The 21353-nt window shown below is 34.7% G+C and overlaps 1 protein-coding gene across 1 annotated transcript in view; it reads right to left on the reverse strand.

Moving 5' to 3' along the window:
• Positions 1 to 7128: 7128 nt before the first annotated feature.
• Positions 7129 to 21353, reverse strand: part of LOC131146290 (branched-chain amino acid aminotransferase 2, chloroplastic-like) — a 39620-nt gene continuing 25395 nt past the window's right edge. Inside the window, exons 7-10 of the mRNA XM_058095777.1 lie at positions 21135 to 21251; positions 12801 to 12896; positions 8978 to 9090; positions 7129 to 7570 (exon numbers count right to left, since the gene is read on the reverse strand). Coding sequence (XP_057951760.1) covers positions 7453 to 7570; positions 8978 to 9090; positions 12801 to 12896; positions 21135 to 21251 — 444 coding nt within the window. The 3' untranslated portion in view covers positions 7129 to 7452. The remainder of the gene's footprint in view (positions 7571 to 8977; positions 9091 to 12800; positions 12897 to 21134; positions 21252 to 21353) is intronic.

The following is a 21353-nucleotide window of genomic DNA, read 5'->3' on the forward strand; positions in this document are numbered from 1 at the left end:
TTCATTAATTTTCTATATTGTACTAGCTACTTGTGTATTAATATGCTTAATTGAAACTCTTGGAAGCTTCACTTCGAAAAATATATAATTACCATGAACTGTTGATCATCACACACACACACACACACACACACATATATACATAACGATGATACAGAAGTATTGGTGAGTTTTCTTTTTTCCAAAGAAGACAAGTGGTGGAGGAGAAAATATGAGGGAGACTGACCGAGTATAGTAGCTGGAGAGAGAGAGAGAGAGAGAGAGAGAGAGAGAGAGAGAGAGAGAGAGCGAGAGTTGAACCTTTTAGGATAGAATAATGGAGAAATTAGAAATGCCAGATAGTGAGACCAAGTTTTTCCTTACTGTCTTTCTTGTTCTGGAATCTATGTAACCAAGTTGTGTCGTCATCCTCCTTGACTCTCTCTCTCTCTCTCTCATTATTAATATTATTTTATGATAAATTAAAACTGGGTAATGCATAATATATGCCAATCATGGTGATCTGAACTTAATCCTATCGCCAATTAGGAGATGGGAAGGATCAAAGATACTGTATATATGGAGGATCAGAGGATTGAATTGTTCCACTGTACTGCCGCAGTGGTGTTGAGAAATTAAACCTCACGCTGGCTGCATGGCACGTACATACGCGGTGAAGGTGACATCATCTCGGATTATTAACCCTTCCCATGCTTTCCGAACCACAGAAGATGTTGGCTTGACCATTTCATAAGCTTCTCCACTACTGCAAACAAAATTAAATTAGAAATTGAAATTATTAATTCAGTATTCCAGTTGAAGTACTACTCTACTATACCTAATCTTTTCTTTTTCTTTTTTTTTCAACTCTAAATTTTCGTTAACTGATGGGAATCAAGTATGTCATTACTTTGTTTTATCAGGAAAAATTAGTTTTAGATATATTCACATACCCTTTGAAATTTAAGGAAAGCTCATTTGCATAATAATAATAATAATAATAAGCCCAGCCAGGCTTGCTCAAATGGTAAGTGCGGACTTGTGACTTTGATGATCTCAAGGTCACGGGTTCGATTCCCCACTTGTGGTTTGCATGGTGAATTATCGAGGGTGCGTCAATGGGCGAGCGACAAAATTTCTACCCCGTGGGTTTAGTGCCGCATCGAGGGGTCCAAAGAGTTCGTCGGTGGTTAGAGTTCCCATGTCATCAAAATAATAATAATAATAATAACAACACAAGATAACCTACCCAATGACTTCATTTGCTATTTAATCCTCTGGTAGCTAAGATATTTTGTGTGATTTTTTTTACTAGGTTCATTCTTCAGGTAAGGACGGACTTGTGACTTTGATGATCTCAAGGTCATGGGTTCGATTCTCCACTTATAGTTTGCACGGTAAATTACCATGGGTGCATCAATGGGCAGGCGGCAACATTTCCATCCCTGTGGGATTGGTGTCGCACCGAGGGATCCGAAGGGCTCATCAATGGTTGAAGTTAACATGTCATATAATAATAGTAATAATAATAACACAAGATAACCTACCAAAGGACTTCATTTGCTATTTAATCCTCTAGTAGCTAGGATATTTTTACTAGGTTCATTATTCGGGTGGATCTACTTTGAAACAAAATACGTTAAGTAGTGTTCCGGTACATGAATTTCAGGCATTGGATTTGAGTTTGTATGGATTGAAATGAATCTCAATATAATTTTGAATTGCATTTTGTTCAAATCCACTCAAATTCAAATTTAAGTCTTGAAATCCAAACTCCTAAACACAGGTAACAACCATGTCCAGGAGCTTAACTTCAAACCTTAAATTCTTATGTTTATAAATTTAATCAAAATGCTACATAAAATTATTTGAAATTTCTTATCTTTAAAAAATTATATTAAATTCTAGCTATATTTAGATAAATTAAAATTTGAAGCCTGAAATCAGCCCTTAAATCCGATCTGCATTTAGGATAAGGGATTCATACCTCAAATTTGGATTTATGTGAATAACTTGAACATATTTCAAAATGATTTAATTTTGTACTGCATTTTATTCAAACTCAAATCAAATTTCCAAACTCAAACTTCCAAATATAAGATTATAGACTTTTATTATAAAAACATGCAACAAAAAACCATACAGCAAAACACAACTCAATAGGTGACTAGATGAGATATTTATAATATTATTTTAGTGTTAAGAGGGTATATATAATAATTATTCCTACTATAAAGGGTTCTTAAAATTAAATTAAAAGAACCCAACAACAACTTAAAATGATTTTATATAAGAAATATTGATGTTGAATTAGTATCCCTATAGGAGATATCTAGCTACCACATTAGCTAATGAAGTACCCCCCACCCCCAAAAGATACATCTAGAACATTAAGACTTTACTAGCTAGTTGGATACTTAAATCATGCTGAAATTAGGGGGGCCCTTAGCCTTTTTGGTAGGTCACCAAAACGGCTAATGCACAAGGGCCAAGGTCAAAATGATGCAGTTAGCTCCGTAGAGAGTGTGATTGGCTGATTCCTTGATGGTTAGGAATTTCCAAGGGCAAATAGGATGTAAACTAATAAAAGCTAAACTAAATATGAAAATGACCATGATCATATTTTGTATAAAATTTACAAATACATGAAAGGACTAGTTTTTAATTCGTACACTCAAAAATAATTTATGATTAACCTTAATTTTTTAGTTAGTACATTAAAAAAATAGCATCAGAAAATATCTTTATGATACAATGCAACTTAGTTTTGTCAGATCCTATTTTGCCACCTCTCTTTGTTTTGATTATGGAGATATCGACTAGACTTTTGGAACATATAAAAAGGAAGGGTAGCTCTCTTGTCATCCTAAGTGTAGGAAAAGTAGTTTGTAAATTTATGTTAAGTTGATGATTTGCTAATTCTAGCAAATTGTGGTGTCAAGTTTATAATAAGCATAGAGCATATTCTTCAAACTTTCTATCAAATAATTGGTCTTAAACTCAATACTTCAAAGTTTGAGCTTTTTAGCTCAGGCCTGAGTGAGTATAAGGCCAATATATATATAACTTAGATTCTTGGTTTTTATTTGGCAAGCCTCTAGTGAGGTATCTTGGATTGTCAGTGGTTTCAAAAAGGATAAGCAAGACTGATTATGAGATCTTACTAATAATTTTAGAGAAGATTAGTAAATGAACTTTAAAGCTTTTGTCTTATTCAGGGAGATTATACCTAGTAAAGTTTGTGTTATATATAGAACATACGAATGTATTGATATTTTACTATTCAATTACTTGATAGGGTAACCAAATATCATAAAAGGAAGGTCAAAGCCTTCTTTATGGAAGGGCAATGATCATAATACTAATTCATGTAAAGTTAAATTAGAAGAGGCTTACAAGCCAACTAGTGAAGGAGGTTTGGGTTTGAAACTCGTTGATGACTAAGTTAACCTAATGAATGAAATTGTTATGAAAAATTTGCATATCAAGCAATTCTTATGGATAATGCGGGTTGATGCTTATAATGTCAAAGGGAGAAGTATTAAAGAATTATCATGTGACACATGGCAATGGAAGAAACTTTTAAATTTAGAATTTTGGTGTATCCTCTAATAAAATGACAAGTTAATCAAGTTGTTTTATACATTTTTTATATGAAATTGGCATCTTCAAACATAAGAGGAGTTAATGAAGGCTAGTACGGGAATATTGACAAGCTTAAAACATTTAGTGATGCTAATTACGGAAGCATAGATTGAAAAACTCACTTGGTTGGTTCGTATCTATCATACATGGAGAACCATAAATGAAATGCTATATCGGGGGTGCTGAGCCAAATATAAATTCAATAGACAAGTCCATTTTGAATTATGTTATGAGCCAATAAAATGTAATTTTTACAAAATCAAAATTTTAAGGAGGATATAAAACAATATACTTATTTAAATAAGAAAAGTTAAAATACTATCTGTTGATGCCAACAATTATTACAACAACAACAACAACAACAAATTTAGACTTTTGTCTCATTAGGTGGGGTCAATTACATAAATCATTTTTTTGTCGATTCACACAATTGTAGGCAATTCCTCTAACAAATTCAAGGTTATTATATATTTATCTCATTTCAAGTTATTTTAGGTCTACGCCTACCCTTTCTACTACTACTCACAATAACCAGTTCACTCCTTTTCAGTTGTGCACTATTTCACCTATGTTGCATATGCCTAAACCATTTGAATCACCCCTCCTCTATCTTATCTTTTATAAGAATTACACCTACTTATCACAAGTATATCCATTCCTTAATTTATTCTTGAATGTTATATCACTGATCTACTTTACTATTATTATCTTAGTACCTTCTACTTTTTGGATATGTTGTTTCTTAATTGTTCAACATTTTAAATCATGTAACATAACTAGTCTTACGACCATCCTATTTAATTTTAAGGCTATTCTACAATCACATAAAGCTCCCTAAGAACTCCATTTTACCCAGCATGTTTTAATTCAACGTATTATATCTTCAACTTTTCCTTCAACTTACATAATAGATTCAATGTATCAAGATCTACTAGTGCTATTGATTTCTTAACCATCAAATTTAATTTTTCATCCAACATTTCTATTGGCATCCTAATTTTTGTATCTATAAAATGCGACACTATCAATTACGCCCAAGAAAATAATAAAGAACTTAGGAGGATCCAGGTGGCCTCCAAAGCCTTCTCCAATGCTCAAGCGTTATCTAAGTATATGTTATATATCAAAAATTTAGCTGTCCTCCAACCCTTGGGCTTTGGGAAGAAATGTTATCTTAGTATATGTTATATATCAAAATCGCCAACCCATGGGCATTGACTTCTCAAATTTACTTGATTTTTCCACATCAACAATCAATTTCACGAGGCCCACCTAACTTATCATGTAATTAGAATCGGCAAATATTGATCGAAGCTATTAGTTAGCCAATTTCAACCACAATGCTTTATAAATTTTGCATAAATAATTATAATTATTTTTTAATTTAAATTCCTTAGCGAACTCTTCCAATAGTGAGCTCAATTTGCTTAGATAAAATTAACATGGGAAGATCATATTTGGTGGACCAAAGCCAATCAATATTCATTTGCAAAAGCAATTGCTTCAAAAATTTTGAAAATGAATAAAGAAATAATTAATTGGATATGAGAAATTAAACAAAAATATAACTATTCTTTATTCATGTATCCATATCGTGTTAACATCAATTCATAATGAACAATTGATATTTTTCAACGAGTGACAATTTATTTTCAAGGCCTGTCTTCTTCAACTGATACTTACATATAACTTCAAAAAGGACAATCTTGTACAACAATAATCCTAGTGAATCATGAGTTTTCAAAATATCATTCAAACAAATCTCCCAAATACTTTACCTCTTGGGTTCATAAACCTAACTCACTCGTTGTCAAAGCAAATTTTATCATGATTCATCAACTATTGATTGAAACGGCATTATTACACAAGAATTACTTGCACTTAGCGTTATTAGGGCATCATCTTCCACCAAACAGCCTCCCATCACAAAGAAAACGGACGAATAATACACAGGTAATTAGACAACAACCAAGGATTATTGCTGAAAAATTTTTAAGCTATGTAAAATATTGTCTAAATAATGTTTCTAGCAAAACTAAAGAAGGGATGCTTGGATGAGATAATTCCTCAAACAATGGCGAAAATAATGTTCATAGCAACAAAGTGTAATCTTTAAGTGAAAAATAATAATATAATAAAAAATAAATCATTGCATACTGTCTAAATTGCATCTTGAGCATCCTTGCAATCATCAAAACTGACAAAAGCATAACCTAGTGGTCTTCAAGCAACCTAAACACTTTAAATAGTACCATACATGTGAAACTCATCTTCAGGCTCTCCCTCACTAACCCTCTGATATAATATTCAGCCAATTGGACAAAAAAGATGTCAAAAATAGATCTTCATTCAGGTTGTCCACCTTCACTGAAGATACTTTATTCCTCATGAGCTCATTCAAAACCAATACCCCCTACTGTTTCATACAACTTTATTGACTCCAAAACTGCCTTGTTTATTAATAATTCCTAAAACCTCGATATATCATCCAACAGACTCAAAAAGTTCCCGAAACGACCATTTTTTTTTTTTTAAATTCTTTTTGGAGTTCTGCAGGTATCATATCTAAAACGAATTAGAATAGAAAAAGAATAACATGGAAATCTGGATGGAAAATACGATAGTGAATTGATAAAGTTGATTCCATTTGCCTCACTTCATTCTATTCTTACGTCCTAAACGTATAATCATTAGAACAGCGCAACACAGCAAACAACACAGTCCCTAAAACCCCTACAAGGCAACTCCCAATATTCTTACCACCGTTAAATGGACAACAGAAAACCATAACCAGCTATTTGGAGAGAGAGAGAGAGAGAGAGAGAGAGAGAGAGAGCCAACAAAACCCAAAACCCATACAAGGCTGCTCCCAATATTCTTACCACAGTTAAATGGACAACAGAAAACCATCACCAGCTTCTTCTCTTTTTTTTGGGGAGGAGAGGGGGGGGTGGGTGAGAGAGAGAGCTCACACCCAGTCCCTAAACCCACTACAAGGCAGCTCCCAATATTCTTACAAATCTGGATGGAAAATATAACTGAATTGATTCTTTTTCCCTCGACTTCAACCGTTAAATGGACGACAGAAAACCATCACTAGCTATTTGGAGAGAGAGAGAGAGAGAGAGAGAGAGAGAGAGAGAGCACTAACAACACCCAGCCCCTAAAATTCTTACAAGGCAGCTCTCAATATTCTGACCACCGTTAAATGGACAACAGGAAACCATCACCAGTTATTTGGAGAGAGAGAGAGAGAGAGAGAGAGCTAACATCACCCAGTCCCTAAAACCCCTACAAGGTAGCTCCCAATATTCTTACCACCGTTAAATAGACAAGAAGAAACCATCACCAGCTATTTGGAGAGAGAGAAAGGAGGCTTAAGCTTGCCTCCTTTCACATGGCGCAAAAACTTTTGAGACCTTTGAATCCCATGAAGCTCTCAACCCATTACCTTGTTTGTCTGCGCAGGAGCACCTAGGTTTCTGGGAATCGCAATGCAGGATATGATTTTCACCACCTTTGCGCTCAACATTAAAAATGGGAAATTGTGCAAATTGCTTTACAATAAATAAGCTTGTTATCCTCACCCCATTCATCTCATATCAAGCAAACATATCAGCAACATAAATTACCAATATTAACTATAATATACACATTGATAAATATTTTTAAGAAATCTAGGTCAAAGGCAATCCAATCACTTGCTATGCAATGCCCACAGATCAGTGAGAAGAAGCAAATTAAGGGCCCATTCTTGAAAATTCCAGAGGCTGTGTTGTGATTTCCGCTGGACAAGTTAAAATGCATCGTAGAACAAAAACAGCACACCTACTTCAGCTCGACAAGCCAATTCATCTCATCTTCAGTGAGACCCATCTGTAGTCTAGTAAGTGCAGAATAGAGTTGTTGTGAGACTACGCCAATCCCGTTATCCCCATAAGAAATCCTGCAAAATGACAGATTAATTTTAAGTGCGACATTATGGAATATTATTCAATGCAAAATAGATGCTTGCGCAAGAAAGGCTATCATTTAAAAAAAAAAAAAAAACAAATACAAAATATGATATAGTATTATATTGAATAAATTTGGTTCCTTAAAAACCTATTCAATATAAGATATTATCAAGTTGTAGAATATCAAGTGACGAAGGGCCTACTATCTGTTATCTTCTCATGATTCTTAAAAGATTTTTTAAGCCTAATTCGTAGTGTAACACTGCATCTCACTTTAAAAACAAGTCAAATCTGAAACCCCTACAATCCCAAATATTACGAGTCTCCTCAAATCCTCAACACCATTTACCACTCAATTTTCAAACCTGCCTGATCTGCAGTCTGCCGTCCTTCTCCTAAAAGAACACAACAACAAAACCAAGCCTTAGTCCCACTAAGTGGGGTCAGCTATATGAATCATTTTTTGCCAATTTATGCGATCATGGACCATTTCTTTTGATAGATTCAAGGATTATATTAAATCCTTACTATCTCGTCCCAAGTTATAAAATGTCTACCCCTACCCCTTCTACTACCCTCCACGGTAAGTAAGTCACTCTTCCTCATAAGTGCACTATGTGGCCTATGTTGCAAGTGTCCATACCATTTAAGTCGTCCCTTCCTTATCTTATTTTCTATAGGAGCTACACCTAACTTACCATGAATATGTTCATTCCTTAATTTATCTTTCAATGTTATACCACTCATCTATCTAAGTATTCTCATCTCGGCAACTTTTACTTTTTGGATATTATATTTCTTCGTCACCCAACATTCCGATCTACATAGCATAGCTGGTCATATAGCTGTCTTATAAAACTTCCCTTTCAATAAATTATATTAATTCTTCTTCTGATCATTGTATCCACAATTTTCATACTTTTACCCACAAGTGTCCCTATATTCCAAGTTACTAATTTAATCCTAGTTTTCTAAACTAACGTCTTTACCTGCCCTCCTTTAAATGAAATCTCATATCACATATGTTGTCAAGTTATTCGAGTAATGTGAATTGAAAATTCACTCCTTGCCTTCAGAATGATATTCAATGAAATTAAAATACCACGAGAAATTTTCATTAGCAAGAGAGAGTACGCATCTAAATTATTAACACCTAAGCAAGTAAGCATACACTCATTCAAAATTAGAAATTAACTCTTTATTCTAAATTTTTTTAAGTCTTTCACTAAGTTAAGTTACGAATCATTTATCATGACAATAATTCATCAAGATTCTAAGAAAATTTGGAGAATAAAAAAAAAAGGAATTAATTTGTAAAGACAGGAAATGCTTCCAATCCTTAATTGAAGAGAGAAATCAATAAAATTATTATATATATACCACAATAAAAATTTTACCTTTTACCAAGGTAAGTAATACTGCCCACCGGGGACACAACCACAGCCGTTCCTGTGCAAAAAACTTCATCAGCATCAAGCAGTTCCTCCACTGTTACAAGGCGTTCCTCGACCTGCATATCATCAACCAAGCATTTACCGGAGGGGAAAAGACAAAATAATTCAACGGCGCACAATCCAACTGGAGCAAAAGAGCAATATAAACTGAAAATACGTGAGGATTAATATGATACGTCCAGGATTTAAAAAGATAAATCACTTATTTTGAGGTTTTCCATTAAGAGGTGAACTACAGGTGACAACTAATAAAAGCATACAGTTTATCCTTCCTAAAGTAATAAAGCACCCAAGTCTTGGTTGTATGCAGCTCATTCAGTTGCCATAAAAAGGGTAGGGTAGCCTAGTGCATAAGGCTCCTTCCAATTCGTGGACTAGGGTGGACAGGTCTGAGAGCTTTTACACTGCGTGCCAATGGGCTGTCTTTTGGTGCCTAAATCAATGGGGCAACCTTACCAAAGCACCAAAGGCCCGCCTTCATTTTGTTACCATGCACAAATAATGAAAACTTGTACTTCAAATTTAAATGCCCAAGGCTAAATCTGTTGGCCTAACTAAGTTTTTCAATCTTGTTTTGATGATAACAAAATGAAAGATGTTTTAACATGTGTTGTTGAGTAGTTTTATTTCAGGACCAAGCCAAAGGACACTCTTGGTTAATCAGGGAAGTAAGCTGTAAATCAAAGACAATCAAATGAAGTTTCTCAGAATATTGAAGAAATAAAAGACACATGAAGAGCTTAAAGGCTTGGCAAGACTTGAAGTAAATACTGAACCTCAAAAGGCTGCAAGACCTAGTGATTAAGGAGATCATGCTTAGAAGAATGTTTGTAAGTACTTCAAATTCATTACTATTTAGATATGTGAAACTCTTTACGATAAGAAGACTTAGAAACCCTTTCTTCTAAAACCCTTGAAAATGATTTTGAAAGAGTGGTACTTGAGCTTTTCAAAATGAACTAGAATTTAAAAATCAAAAATGGAAAAGAGAGGACTGGTCAGCCAACTGACCATTTTTGAATTGGGATCAATCAGCCGCCTGACTCCCTGGTCTGTCCAGCCAACTGACTATTTTGAATATAGTTTAGTCAGCTGACTGACAATTTATCAGAATTAATTTTTTAAGAGACAGAATGGTGTCGGCCGCCTATCCAACCGACTGACTAGTACAAAAATGATCCAGTTGAGTGAGTCAGTCGGAATTTCGAACTATACTGAAAGTTTTTAAAAATTAATTTTATGATTTAATATCTTTTGAAAAGTTACCTAAATACTTCAAGTCAGCTTGTTAAATGAGGAAACTTTTCTTTAAGAAGTCTATAAATACCTCTCTTACTCAATGAAAATATACGCTCAAGCAATACACGATTTCTACGCTAAAACTCTCCTAAAACTCATACTTGCTCACTCTCTTGCTGGGGGAAAACTCTATGAAATTACTGGTTGATTAAAAAGCTTTGGTTCTGATTTACAACTAAAATTTCTATATCAATAAGAAAAAACTATTAATGACTTCTAAACCTTGAGCTTCATATTGTCTATTTAGTTTTGGTTTTGAAGTATGATTAGTGATTTAACTTGTACAACTTGCTCTGTGTTTGATAGTGTTTTTGTATGCAGATATCCGTTCCTTTCTACTAAATCTTTGACGGTTCAAGGTATAGTTGGATCGTTGTATCAAGCATAGGTTGTTACTTGGAGAGGTTTCTCTTCCTGAAAAAAAGGTTGACTATTATAAAGGTTTTTTGTTCCACCCAGAAGGAACAAGATATAGTGGAATCCTTAGGTGGTTGACCTAAGGTGAGGACGTAGGCTGGGGTAAGCCGAACCTCATAAAAACACCGCGTCACTCTCTTCTCTTATTCTCTTTAAATTCCAGCAACAATATAAACTGCGTGGATGTGTTAATCTTACAAACAACCTTAGATATTAAATAAATCTAAGATTAAAATTGATTGGGTTGATCATCATTGATTACAGAAACCAAAAGGGAGTACGTTGGTTAATCAACTCCTAAATTCTTTTAACTAAGGATTTATTTAAAATCTGAGTTATTGAAAAGAGTGATTGGATGTTATTTTAATTTTCAGTTCAAAGGCCAACTACAAAACTTGCACATTCATATGCAGGACTGCTAATAATTAAGCTGAATACTGCAAAGCATACATTGATTGATTACTTGTATTGTGTTTGATTGATTTGAATAATTGATTAATTGGTTGTTTATATTGTGGATGGGGATTGAATAGAATACATAAGTTTTTCGTGTGGATTGCCTAATCAACAAGAAAATAAGAAGCCTTTAAAAAGAATTGTAAAAGGTTAAGATTTCAAAAAGGGACTTAAAAGAAAAATTTTAAATAACCCAATTCAACCCCTCCCCCCCCCCCCCCTTTTTTTTTCTTGGGACTACACCTTAGGTTTCAAATTCTCTCTCTGAAGTATATAATTCCATACTAGATAAAACCTGAACAAAAATGAAAAATGAAAACTATACACACACACACACATACACATAATAAACATTAGTACAATGCAAACAAAGGCATCAATTTGTAATCGAAGTCCTACGACACTGTTAAACTACTGAAAAGATACACATCACTAAATTTAACATGAAAGGTGTTCCCATCATTATGTAGCACCACTCATTATAGTAAGTATTTCAGTAATTCTATATCAGTTGAAACAAACAATCACATAATAGTGAAAACTTGATAACTGGAAAGACAAAAAAAATAAATAAAACTAGTACATTGAAAAGTCATCGAAAGAAGTAAGCCACAACTAAAATATTGAAAAGATATATTTGGGTTCTTAAATTCAAGATGAAAAGTAATTCTCATCATTATATCCTGCCATTCAATCTGGTAAGTCATGCCAAGGTGATCGACCACAGAAGAGGGGAAAAAACTAGCTTAACAAATTTAACCACTTGTAGATTGTTTTGAACCTTTTGAAAAATGAGCCAATCTTAGAAAACAAAAGCCGAGATTAGATTGGATGATCAGCCAATAAGGTAACTTCCAAACTAGGGCATATACAGTATAACCGACAAATTGGATAGGCCACAAATTTCCAAACATATGTGTTGTCTTAGAAGATACATGGACTAGAAGAAACAACAAAATTTCTAACAAGGATACATATGGTACTTGACAAATTTTCCTCTACAATCTACAAATGAACTACTAAACTGCTAACTTTGCAACCCCCTCACCCCAACCATCAGCACCCAAATGAAACCCCTTAAAAGACAAATTCTTGAACATATAGATGACGTACAAAAACCAATTCCTAGGCATTTTGAAGACATCCCAACCACATCCTATTTTTATATATTAAGAAACTTCAACAAATTAGGCACCAAGGGAGCTCGAATTATCTTGCATATTGTCAGGTTTTTTCACCACACATACTTTACACAAAACCTCAGGCGTCTACATCAGTATTTGCATGTGAAAAGAAAATTATAAACTTAGATATTATTTGAAAAATAACCAGACCTGAACTGCTCAAACTCAAGAATTCCAAGCCCAGACAAAGAATTTAGCAGGTCAGTTCAGTGCATATATAGACTCAAAGTTGGCATCCATTTTTTTTTTTTTTTTTATCATTATGTTAATTTTTTGGCAAGAGATACCAAGAATAACTTTTGGGAGAACAACCAATTAAAATATAGAAAAGCTCACTAACAAACAAGTACCTTTATTTTATGTGCTTAGTCACCAATTTATCAATAGCTACATGGTACCAAAACAATTACCTGGAATCCTTGGTTGCATGCAACGTCAATTATACTCTTTCGAGTAATGCCAGGTAGGATTGTCCCTTTAATTGCAGGTGTGGATATAACATTACCCTAAGAAGCATAGAAAACAAGAATATATTAGTTGTGATTGCCCCTAATAGCACTATGCTTGAACAGTAGAATGTGTGTGTGTGTGTGTGTGTGTGTGTGTGTCTGCATGTGTAACTATGTATCTATGTATGTATGAAGCCTCAGACCTACAATACAAAGAAGTAAGATTACCGATATGACCAATACACATTAGAATAAATTATCAAAGAGGAGTGAATAATTAGAACATAAAAAATTTGGTCAGACAATTTTGCAAACTTTGTATTGTATTCTGCAACAAATTTCAAAATTTTAGGGCCATCTTATTCGCATCCAACTAATGATTTAATAAAAATAGTTAAATCCTAAACAAACTTCTACACTTGTAACATAATATTTTATGAATTTAATTTTTTAACTCTGAGTTTAAGTAAATTCTTTTTTTCAGGATTGTCAAATTAGTGCTTTAAAGTAAAAGGATCCTGATCCTGTATACCGGTGTCTTTAATTTATAGTCTCTTTTATTTGGACATGGTGACCTTCACAAGCCCCACTAAAGGGCAACCATATGAAATCCAACCCAAACATCATTTTCTCATAGGGATTAGAACTCCTATTTGTAACATGAAGTGATATTATATGAAAACGAACAAGTCAGATACTTGGTCAATTTATTTCATATTCATTTTGTTTAGACAGTGCAGTATCTACCAAACTCAATTACCTTCAGTTTAATTTTCTCATGCATCAAAATTAAAATTTTCATATGAAATGCATATGAAAATATACATATAATATACATATACAATATCTTCCAAACCTGGTCACTGTGTGTGTGCGCGCGCGTGCATGCATTGATAACAAAAGAAATATATTAAGAGGAGAAAAATAATTACAAGCCAAAAAAGCATAAACAAAGAATTATATTGAGAGAGAGAAAGAAGTGCAAATTAGAGGATAAGATATTCTGCAATAAACGGAAAATAAAGAATCAAATAAGGAAAATTAAGAAAAACTATAAAACATGTAGCAAGGAGCAGCAGGTAGGATGAGAGGGTGGGAGGGTGATTCTTCGGGGATGCTCTCTTCTAAATCCTTCTTCTCACACCTTTTAAAAAACCCTTCTTCCATTGCTTTTCCTTGGAGCCACATCATCAGGAAGGCCAAAGTTCCTTGGAAAATCCGGACCTGCATCTGGACTGTGCAATGAAAAAGGATTAATATGCATGATATGCTTCATATTAGAAGGCCCTATATTTCTATCAGCCTTGACATGTGTATTATGCACCGTGAGACCAATGAAACAAATGCTCACCTTTTTCTGCATTGTAAGGTGGCAACACACCTCTGGAATGCTCTCTTCTCTTACACAGGTGAAGCTTGAGTGAGTGTGACAAACCAGAACATGGGGGGCTGCTTGCCAGTGAAACATAGGGGCTTTGGTTCCAGTAGAAAAGAGGTGCTTTATGTAGTGGAGCAGTTTTCACTACCTTTTGGACCCTTAGGATTGCAAGGAACACGAGAATCCTTATGGGCCTCAAATCTTGCCCTAATTTACTATGGGATGGAGTGGTGTTTCTGGCTTCACTATGGGCTCACTCTCAAGAGTTTTTTTGGGGTTTATCACTTAGATATTCAAAGGAATTGGATAGCAGCTATCATGTGACTTTGCTGGTTGTAGCTCTTTCGTACATGGAGGACATATTGTCCTCTGAAATTGTACATTTTTTTTTTCTTCTTAATACAATTTTTTTCTTATCCAAAACAAAAACAAAAAAAAAAACTAGTAAGGCACAGCTAACCAATCCCTCTACATCAGAAAATGAAACTCGTCTGAAGAAACAGTTAGCAGAGCACCACCTTGCGCCATAGCTATTCAGCTAGGGTAGCAGAAGCCTTAAAGTTTTTGGCAAAATTCTCCAACCAAATGCACAAACCATTGCAGACATTGCACTCTTCCACAAGGTTTTCTTCTCTTTCGTGTTATCAAAATCCTTACAAGAAAGAACACGTGCTCACCATAAAAGAAAGGACAAACGCATTGCTATCCGAAAACAACAAAAAAATTATTCCAAATTTCATATGAAAATGGACTGTAACAAAGCAAAAACAAATTTCATATGAAAAAGTCTCCCCATTCTAGTAACAAAGCAAAAACATATTAGGGAATAAAGCGTCTTCTTCTCCGTGATAGATAATAAATATGATTCTTCCAAAGACTGTAATCTACACGAAAACCTTGACTTTGGAGGGACACCTAAACCTAAATAAAGGAGGTAATATGGAAGAAATATTGAACTATGAATCAAATGGGCAAATCAAGACTTGCAAAAAGGTCGGCAAAAGAATCCAAACCCATATCCTATTAACACTTCCCACAGAAAGAGAAAAAAAATCAAGGACATTCAACATCACAACAAGATCATCTCCCCCACTCAAGTCTCTTAACAAAATAATAAATATTCCACAAACAATTCCCTTAACCAAGGGAGAACTCAACAATAAGAGAATCAAGAAGATCAAGAAGATGATAAAGACAAAAACAAAAAAAGAAAAGTAGAACTCCCAACACAAAGATACTTTCTTTGAACCCTCTCACCATTTTGTACAGTGCATGGCTAACATTAGCACCAACTTAGCATCCTACCTATCTATCACAAACCAAGCTTTTTTTAGGACATTAAGCTTGTTTATGACCATTTGTCTCATGTAAATAGTAGTATAGGTTTTATTCATTGAGTATGATAATGTCTTAAGAGTAAAATGGGAGTTATGACTCCTCAGTCAATTTTAGGTTTCCTAGTGCAAGGGAAAATAACGCAAAGAGCTCTTGAAGGAGAGTAAGTGTTCTCAATCATTGTAAAACTCACAAGTGTTTATAAACATTTTTAGCCTACCTACCTCCCTAAGTAAACACACGTTGCCTATGAAGGTGTTAAGATTGAATTACGTTGTTTTACTATTTACCACACAACTCTTGTCTACTTGCTTACTTGTTTACTACTTTCGCTTAATTTTGTATTAGATGGTTAAGAAATTGTTAATGTAGTAAAACAGTTGTATACTTTTGATTTACGAGTTAAGAAAGACTGCTATACCTAGTGTCGTAGAGCCTTCACAAGGTGTGACGTGTTTGGCCTATGACAGTTGGAATCAAAGCTTGGTTAATTGCTTTGTGAATTCAGTTGCTTTACTTTTGATTTACGAGTTAAGAAAGACTGCTATACCTAGTGTCGTAGAGCCTTCACAAGGTGTGACGTGTTTGGCCTATGACAGTTGGAATCAAAGCTTGGTTAATTGCTTTGTGAATTCAGTTGCTTTACTTTTGATTTACGAGTTAAGAAAGACTGCTATACCTAGTGTCGTAGAGCCTTCACAAGGTGTGACGTGTTTGGCCTATGACAGTTGGAATCAAAGCTTGGTTACTTGCTTTGTGAATTCAGTTGCTTTCGTATCGTGGGAATGTGTGAAGCATTAGTCAAAGACCATGCAACCAATACCAAGAAAATTGAGGCACTAAAGCTGCAAGCGAAAACAGCAAACCATGTCCTTGGAGATGGCCAAACTTGTTGAGTGTGTTGATGCATTGGAGGGATCACAACAACATCAATAGGGATTTATTGTGGAAATGTTTGAGGACTTCTGCACTGGTGGAAACTTTACAGATCGAGGTAGGCGATCTTACTGCCAAGATGAACCTAATGGTTCATGCTGTTGGGAATTCCAACTCTACAAGGGTAGAGTATGGAAGAACAAGGATGCCAGAACACCGAGCGTATAGGGCATTTCATGATGCTAAAGAGTTAGAAAAATTTTTATTTGACATGGAACGATACTTTCAAAATGTATAATTTGCGAACATCATGTATAATTTGTGCAGTTTCAGAATCAAACTGTCTAGGATACACTTCGTGCTCAACCTATTTCATCTTCTCAGCCATGGCTCTTGCCCTACTAGCGGCTCCCTATACTTGGAGGGTCATCTAAAATGTCTGGTGACCTAGTGCCCAAAATTTTGCTTCCCAATATCATGCTTTTTGTACATAAGGCACTACTTGATATTTAGCTTGCAACCATTTATACTCAATGTCCCAATTTTGCAATCGAGCTTGAAGTTCTTGTAGGACCTAGGACTTTTCCTCGTTCTCGGTTTCAGCGGTTCTTAATAATTCCCTGTTCAACTCAACTTCAGCTTGGAGTTCCATTCCCTTTTTCTCAAGGCTATCATTTCTTCCTCAGCTTGCAGGTACATTTCTTTCTTCTGTTTAACATTTCGTTGGCACCTAGGATAATTCCATGCTCTTTTCTCTTCATCTACCGAGCATTCAATGCAGCCCCCATGGCTCTTTCCTCAACTAAGCAAAGCTTTTCCTGCAACTCTATATTTTCCTATAACTATTCTATTTCTTAAGCTTCCCTTTCATCCGGGACTGAAGTGTGACCCTAGCAACCTAAGGTCCTGTCTAAAGAGCAGGAGTCACCCGAGTCCATGGTAGTTGGAAATCTATGACCTGAGGATTAACCCAATTAGCCAACCAATCATGATAACTTTCCTTGACCTTGGCGATACGACTGCCTAAATCTATCAAATGAAAGACACTCCAAGCTGTAATGGATTTCCTAGTTTGCTTCTGGGCCTCTTTATAATCGTAAGCAAACTTTAAGCCAACTAAACCATGCATCATAGGTATGAATTGGATAGATCTCACCTATCTTCTAAACACAAGGGGAGCATAAGTTATCCCTCCCCATGAGCCTAGCAATGAAACTCAAGAAAAACTCTCCACACCTGTACAGCATATTAGCGTACCCATCCATGGTTTTTGCCAAACAAACCCCCTTGTTACCCAATTTTGCATTCTTTCAATCCATTTGAACTTATTTGGTTGCTCCTCCCACTTAGCTTCCTCGAAATCGGTTAGAAAAATTCGGTGTCCAAACTACTTAGGATAGAAGTAATCTTGTCTGCATGGTAAACGGCTCATAAACTACACATATAATAGCGAGGCACGGCATCTCAGTCTTCCCTTTCCTTTTATCTTACAATGATTAAGGGATCGAAACGTTTCTATCAGAATACCGGGTATTTAGTTGACCCCATCTTGGATTTAGGCAATAAAAGAGGTTACTTCCTGATCAATGTACCCCAATTCTTTAGGAAAAAACACTAATCCATAGATGACAAGATCCATAACACCCATTAGGACTCCTTTTTCTTCTTTTTCTATTAGGGTTGTCAAGATTTTCCAATTGATACTCCTGTTGTTTTCCTTCATTTGGCGGTCCATGTTTTGAGCTTTGATCCCTATCACCTTATATATCGCCTTTCTAAACGAGGCTTTGGCATTGTACCTGAACATCCTCTAAGGTGTAGGAAACTTCATCAAATGCAACAAGATGCATACTCTTCTATGGTCGGGGTCATACCTGACCCCACAAAAGTGAAGCAACAATAAAAGAGATTCCAAAAATTCACCAGAGCCTTCATCACCTCTTGGTCCACTATTACATGCAATAAGAACCCGATGTGACCATAGTGACCATACAACTGAGAAAACTTCAATCATCTGCCTGCTGACCAACCCATCCAGATTGCCTTCAACTCCTTTAGAGAATTTGATCAAATGTCAACTTTAATTCAACTCCTTTAGAGAATTTGATCAAATGTCAACTTTAATCTGAGTTGGTAGCATCAGATCAATTCCTTCAATTAAATTGTCTCCCTGATGACTTTGCTAGTTTTATGAACATAGTTGTACTTCCATTTCTTCTTCTTTGTACACCTCTATTGAGCTATCTATGGGTTAATTTGAGGTTAATCCATAAATTTGGCATAGTGTGTATGTCTAAAATGAATGCAACAGAATGCAGGACAATATTTAACAATGTTAAATGTACATAAAAAAGGGAACTCAAAATAATATACAATAGAAAAATGGACTAAGTAAAGAAGGATGAAGCTCCTATCCTGACCCAAGTGGATTTATTTATTACGAATTTTCTCTGAGGCTATATCTTAGGAAAGGAAACTAGCGTGCGACTCAAACTCTATTCTTATCAACAATAGGTCCCTAGAATGTCCCCTATCCTTACCCAACAGGCTCGGACAAAATACAAACTAAGCGGAGTGATTCGCACGTCCCTGAAGACTTATGACTCACAGGAGCTAACGCTACTACACTCCTATCTATCCCTTAGAGGAGAAATCCTGCATATAAGGCTTGTGAAAGCGTGTATGCTCACATAGATTTGAAAGCCCAAACCCACATTCCATCGCATCATTACACCATGTATATACTTATCCATTCATTTGCAAAATTTATAAAAACCACATACACAAGCAAGATATTCACATATACACAGCAATTATTCATATTTACAGGTAAAATATCATGGAGTAACCAAAAGAACCATTAATTTCTTAGTCGGAATTTTTCACAATTAATTAATGGCTCGATTCTCTAGTGATCCAAACGAAGTCGCCAAACTATCGCAACCTCCTGGAGAAATAATGCAGAATAGTGAGAGGTGATAATAATGATGGTTCAATAGAATTACCACTAACCTATTATTTTTCTAAATGTGGTTCATTCACCTAATTACTACTTGTTGATTGGTCTCTAGAATAATTCTACGGCTAAGGAACCAGTAATCTCGATCTACTTTTACCAAAGCTGAGATCGGGAATACAATTATATGAGTGGTAGGTATTAGCACCCCCTACACATCATTCTTACGAACGGTACCTAATTAACTATGAATTATCCCTAATTAAATTAAATGATCCTTAATTAACTCCTACACAATCCATAAACATTTAAACTTCAAAATAAAATGTAAAATCAAGTGCGATTTAGGAATGTCTAATAAGACCTCCAAAGAAGGGGATCTTATTAGATAAACTCCCCTCATAACTGATATAGGTGAGGTCTGAGACACTTCTTTACCTTTTGTTTTATCATCGGAGCGCATATATGCACACACACAAAATATGATACACACACACACACACACACACACACACACAAAAACACACACAAGTATAAAATGATCATCCAAATGAACATAATTAAACAAAAATTATTTCCAAAACATTCTCCAAACTTCAAAAAAAAAAAATCTAAAATTTCTTAGAATTATTTAACATTTTTCTCCAATTTTCTAGGATTTTTTTGGAAATTTTATTTTATTTGTTTATTTTTGGTGTTTTATTTTTTTCCATTTTTTTGGTTCACCAAGTCAAAAACAACTCAAAGAATTTTTTTTTATTTTTTTTCTGATTTTTTTCTAATTTTTCCTAATTTTTTCTGGTTTTTTTACTATTTTTTTCAATTTTTACTAGTTTTTTATCACAAATTAATTACAAATTAGTTAAGAAAATAAATAGAGAATGGGCGGTCCAAGAAGGTCAAACCGGTTCAACTGGTTTGAACTGAATCAACGAGTCAATTGACTTGGACCCGGGTCCAATTGACTGGGGTCTTGACCCGGGTCCTAGGTCAAGTCTACGGTTTTATGGATACAAGTATTTGGGTATGGTTTTTCAAATTCAGGAATTTGGGCTTTTGTATAAAATTTCAGGAATTATTTGTTGAGTTTTTTTTTTTTCTGTTGCTGAGTTTAGGATTTAAAGGGATTTGTTCACGATTTTGGACACTAAATTTAAAATTCTGAATTCTAGATTACTTCAATAGTTTAATCACAAGCAAATCAAATCATATGACACCTTATGGTTAAACCCTTCTCATTTTCAAATTGCATCAACAATTCAAACTCTATTAAATAAGAGAGAGAGAGAGAGAGAGGCACAAGGGTAAATAAAAGCAAACTAAGCCCTGGCACCTAATCCCCTTCCCAACCCAAACATAGCCCTCCTAACTTACTCCTCAAATGGCCCATTTCTAACCAAAATTCACTAATCTCCAAAAAATCTAGGTATTGCCACTCCAACCTCTGCATATTAGATACCAAGCTGTGGTTCTAAAATTGATCATAGCATGCATATCAAATAAAAAAAGAAAAAAGGACAAAGATACAAAATTTCTTCCTTTTAAGTCTATTCTTGCCTCATTTCCATTCAATAGATGAGTAATTTTTTTAAAGAAACAAAATTTCAGACAGAATTCAGCATAGGAGGTAATGGCCAATATTATTTCTTTCATTGTATCACTAAAGCCACATATCTTATTTTTCTTTATCAATAATCAGCATAATGAAGGAATAAGTTGCAGAAAACAGCTAGCTCAACAATCAGCATACCTTCACAAGAAAAACATTACATGAGGAAACCTCCTCCAGATATCTGTTGTGAACACAATCAAGGTAGAGAACATCAGAGTAGCCTTTGGCTTTTGCAGCAGATTGTGCCTTCAGAACCTACAAATAATAATTAAGTAGAAAATTAGAGACATGAACAATTACCAACTATGCAACTAAAAATAGAATTTTTAAAAATTTTATTTTGATCAAAAGGCTGGC

The sequence above is a fragment of the Malania oleifera genome, chromosome 1, assembly GCF_029873635.1.
Source record: "Malania oleifera isolate guangnan ecotype guangnan chromosome 1, ASM2987363v1, whole genome shotgun sequence".
NCBI lineage: Eukaryota > Viridiplantae > Streptophyta > Magnoliopsida > Santalales > Ximeniaceae > Malania > Malania oleifera.